Source organism: Pholcus phalangioides, unplaced genomic scaffold (genome assembly GCF_987345545.1).
Source record: "Pholcus phalangioides strain wild (caught in Gottingen) unplaced genomic scaffold, Ppha-v1.0 ptg000017l_1, whole genome shotgun sequence".
NCBI classification, from domain to species: domain Eukaryota; kingdom Metazoa; phylum Arthropoda; class Arachnida; order Araneae; family Pholcidae; genus Pholcus; species Pholcus phalangioides.
In genome coordinates, this window is record NW_028301610.1 from 62,714,159 (window position 1) to 62,718,327 (window position 4,169).

At 31.7% G+C, this 4,169-nt stretch overlaps 1 protein-coding gene across 1 annotated transcript; it reads left to right on the top strand.

The window, feature by feature from the left end:
* The first annotated feature begins 391 nt into the window (after nt 1-391).
* On the top strand, nt 392-3,685 carry LOC149074612 (uncharacterized). The gene is made up of 2 exons (XM_089246984.1): nt 392-675; nt 1,327-3,685. The coding sequence occupies exons 1-2, from the start codon at nt 565-567 to the stop codon at nt 1,525-1,527; spliced, it is 312 nt and encodes a 103-aa protein (XP_089103110.1). The 5' UTR covers nt 392-564; the 3' UTR covers nt 1,528-3,685.
* Nucleotides 3,686-4,169: the final 484 nt, after the last annotated feature.

Sequence of the window (4,169 nt, forward strand, 5' to 3'; positions counted from 1 at the left end):
CGGCCATTTTATTTAAAAAGGGAGGGGGTGTCGGGCACTGTGTCGAAGATATTTTCGTAAAAACATCAACCGTGTATGTTAAATTGAAATTAAATTTTTCGTACAATAAAATGCCGTGATGAGGATCTTAGCTTATGTTTATATACGTGAACAAGAGGGGCTTCGGAATTTTTGTCGAATTCACGGATGCTCGTTTTTAATTTTATATTGGAAATTTTGTTTTCTGAATCAATTCGTGCTAGCACCCGTGTCATAAATAACCGTGGGTACTCGAGCATTCACAGCATCTCCGGCTCCGATGTCACTGCTCAGCAATATAAAAAATTTGTAATCCACATCCATACCTGATCCAGGCTTGCTAGATGCCGCCTGAGTCAATACCTTCTAGAGAGAAGGCCTTCGCCCGAGATATTTTCGATGCTGTGACGTCACCACACTCCGGCTTAAACGAGAAAGAGAATTTCTTCTTCTCGGCATTCTCCCCCGATCCACGCTCTGCTTCTCCCAAGAAATCGCCATTAACGAAGGCACGTGGTCGTCGATTAGATATTTTTTTATAGAAATATGTCTGACCCAAAAGTATCTGTATTTTATTTTCCGAAATGTGAAGATCTGAAGAAGAAGTGGTTGAATTCCATCCAAAGAAAGGACTTCGTACCGAATGATCGCAGTAGTGTAAGTGCTCATTTCGTAAACATTATATTGTTTTATTCTTTAAGAAAAATTAAAGAAAAAAACAACGGAATGCAAAAAAATCAACTCCGATATTAAGAAGAGATGGGACAAATAGTGATTCGGCGGAATAACCGAGTACCAAATATTCAGATAATGTTTTGGCCAGATAGCAAATATTTCGTGACCGAATATTAATTTCCTTAAAATTCATCACAATTGTAAATGAAATTAGTGTTTTTAATTAAGAAATGAAATTATTGGTAATTTTAAATATTGAATTTTAAGTATGGAATTTTTTTATTTCAATAGATATTGTAAAACTGGTAATTGGGAGATATTGCCATGATACTGACAAAATTTGACAATGATACATCATAGTACATTAATATTACCAAATGATTTTTGTTTTTAATTAATTACAATTTCATATCCAATCAAGGAAATGTAAATCATTATTTACTCCTAACTAGTAATGCGCCATATAATTTATGAACTAGTATTTAACTAGTTATAATAATAGTATATTATATATAATTTAGCAGCAGATTATTTGTCCCATCTCTTATGGAGAACAAGTAATGGTCAGAGACTAAATTAATTTCATGTTATTACCAATAGCCATCAGTCTGATTATGCTTATTTTATGTCTAGGTATGTGAACTGCATTTTCTGGCCATGGATTTGTTAACAGAATCTTCAGCTTTTGACAGAAACAGTGGTAATACTTTAACAGCTCCGTTGATAATTAAGAGAAGAAAGAACGCTGTGCCGTGCCTCTTCGAAGGATATCCATCAACTTCTATGACACTTCCTATTAAACGAAGGTTATCTCCAAACTACAAAAAACACTGAAAGAATGAACGCTTAAAAAGGCCCTTGAGGAAAGTGTGACTGATGCAGCAACATTTTCTCAGCAGAGACAAATCAGCAGTATGGAAGATCTACAGTGATGTGTTGAAACATTTGGTCTTGACAATTTTTATGAAGTGTCGAATCAGTGAAAAATTTTGTGTTTATCATTTGGATATACAACCATACCCACAGATTTCGCATTCAGTGGTTGTAAGTAATCTTAATGTTTCTGTTTATCTAAAAAGTATTGCATTGAAAAGAATTACAAAATTTACCCTCCCATATAAGTTCACAAATTTCAATGACTTAATTGATATATTAGACACACTTAAAAGTATGAATCCTATGTGTGAGGAAAAAATTCCTCTAAAATAGATTTCTTCAATGATGCTCTGTCTTTGAAGACTGGTGAAAATGAATTACTGATAAATTTTATAGAGGAACAAATTAAGATTAGTCGTTGTGCAAAAAACAACTTTAAATACTCTAATGACATCATATATTTGCTACTCTGTTACATTCAATTTCGCCACAAGTGTACAAATTTATAAGATCTAGCAATAAAATAATACTGCCTCATCCATCAACTTTGAGAAAAATTAGTCAGCGACTACCAGTTTCACCAACCGAGGAGGTGAGTCAAAATTTCTTGATGTACATAAAAGTCAGAGCAAAATATATTTCTGATGCAGATAAAGTTATTTTTCTTGTTGACGAAATTTACATAAAACCTTATTTTGATTATAAGGGAGGTTCTGTTGTTGGCATGGCCTTCAACACAGAAGAAGCTGCGAAGAGTGCTTTTGTGTTTATAGTTTCCAGCCTAATGTCCCCTTTTAAAGAAGTTGTGCATATTTTACCTGTGTTCAAGATAAATCACGTATTGTTACGTATATGTATCCCCAGCCTCGGTGTCCATCGAGACCACTATTTTTTGTTATAGTGTGTATTTGTTAAAAAATATCAGAAATAACTGGTTGAATCAAAGAAATGATGGCAAGTGCTATTTTTACCTGAACTTTGATGTTTCAGTTGACAATTTTTGTACAGCATCTTTTGCATCAGTGAAACAACTGTATGACAGACTCTGCAAATGTTGTCTCATATGCAAGAGGGCTAACATGAAAATCTCAGACCTTTTAATTTAGAGAGACAAACATCGAACTTGTACTCAGTCTTCAATTAGTTTGTTTGTGAGGCTTTAAATATATTGGGTCCAGACAGAAATATCCCTCATTTTACTGATACTGCTGAATTTATCAAAGTAATCACAGTAATCAGATAATCATAGTAATAATCATATCATATATAGTAATAAATGATATATAATAATCAGAGTAAGCATAGAGAAGTTCTTGTAAACACAGCTTTTACCACCTTGGAAGAGTTTGAAATTTTAGGAAATGTATATGAATGTTGTAGTTGTCACAGGGAAGCTGATATTGCTCAAAAATTTTTTATGGATTTCATCTAATATTTTACTCAAAAATCTGTGTATGAATAAAAATGATTTGGTGACAAAGAAAAAAGGGAAAATTAGGAATGAAAAATGTGCAAAGAGGAAACTTGATTGTTTTGATCAAGTTCGGTAAATGTATAAGTAATGGGCCACTTAACATTTAATTAATTAGCTCCGAAACTTGAAATAATATTTACTCAATTACTTTTCAATATCAGTCAAACATTTATCCATCATTATCAGCTCAAAATTTCAAATTCACCTTTAAATTCATTTTTTATTTTTAAATCTTTGAAATAAGTGTCTCATTACTGGTACATTTTACACCTCCCTTTTTTTTTTAAAAAAAGTTATACATAAATGATGGTGGTTATGATTTTAGTCGTTCACAGAAAATTGCCATCAAGTTCTGAATATATATATATTGCTCACATGCTTTCATGATAAAACTTAGATACTCTTTCCACTCTGAGCATTTAAGTACTGAAAAAGAAATGTGTTTATGTGTGATGGTTATGTGTTATGTGTGAAGATGGAAGTTTCATAATCATACGAAATTTGGTTAAAGGGGTTTGTCGTGTCAACTCCTGTAGTTGTTAGTTATGTTCTATATAATGACGTTGTGACTGAGAAACTGAAAAATGATGTTGAATTCATGTTTAATGCAAATGTTCAATTAAAGATTGTTTTTCAATTCTAGCAAGTTTTATTTCTTGTGTAATTCCATGTGTGTAGTGAAAAACATTGGATAGAATTTTTTCTCCCCAGCCTAAATAAAATATGAACCTGATGATATTTATAATCTTGAACATAGATCACACTTTGCTTCATAACAAACCTCAAAATTAATCTACGTATTCTTGGTTTGTTTTTTTTCTGGCTTATTTCTAAAGAATCTTCGAATAAAAATGAATGTTTAAGAGAAGTTATAAATAATAAAACAATTTTATGCAAAGAAGAAACTGGTGACATATATTGAAGAAAAAAACTATTTTTGAAATGGATTTTTACTACTTGAATGTTATGAATTTGTGTACGAATGAGAATCATACAATCTATATCTAATCCATAGTTTTCATTGAAATTTTCTGGAAGGAGCAAAGCATATTTGTTCATTCGTTCTTTTTTCTTCCTTTCAATAAAATACACATTACGTGAAAAGTTTGTATATACTGTATATATT

What these genes read in the sequence shown, in the direction of transcription:
- LOC149074612 (XM_089246984.1), top strand. Translation starts at nt 565, where the DNA reads ATGTCTGACCCAAAAGTATCTGTATTTTATTTTCCGAAATGTGAAGAT. An exon ending in TACCGAATGATCGCAGTAGT is followed by an intron (nt 676 to 1,326) that starts GTAAGTGCTCAT and finishes TTTTATGTCTAG; the next exon opens with GTATGTGAACTGCATTTTCT.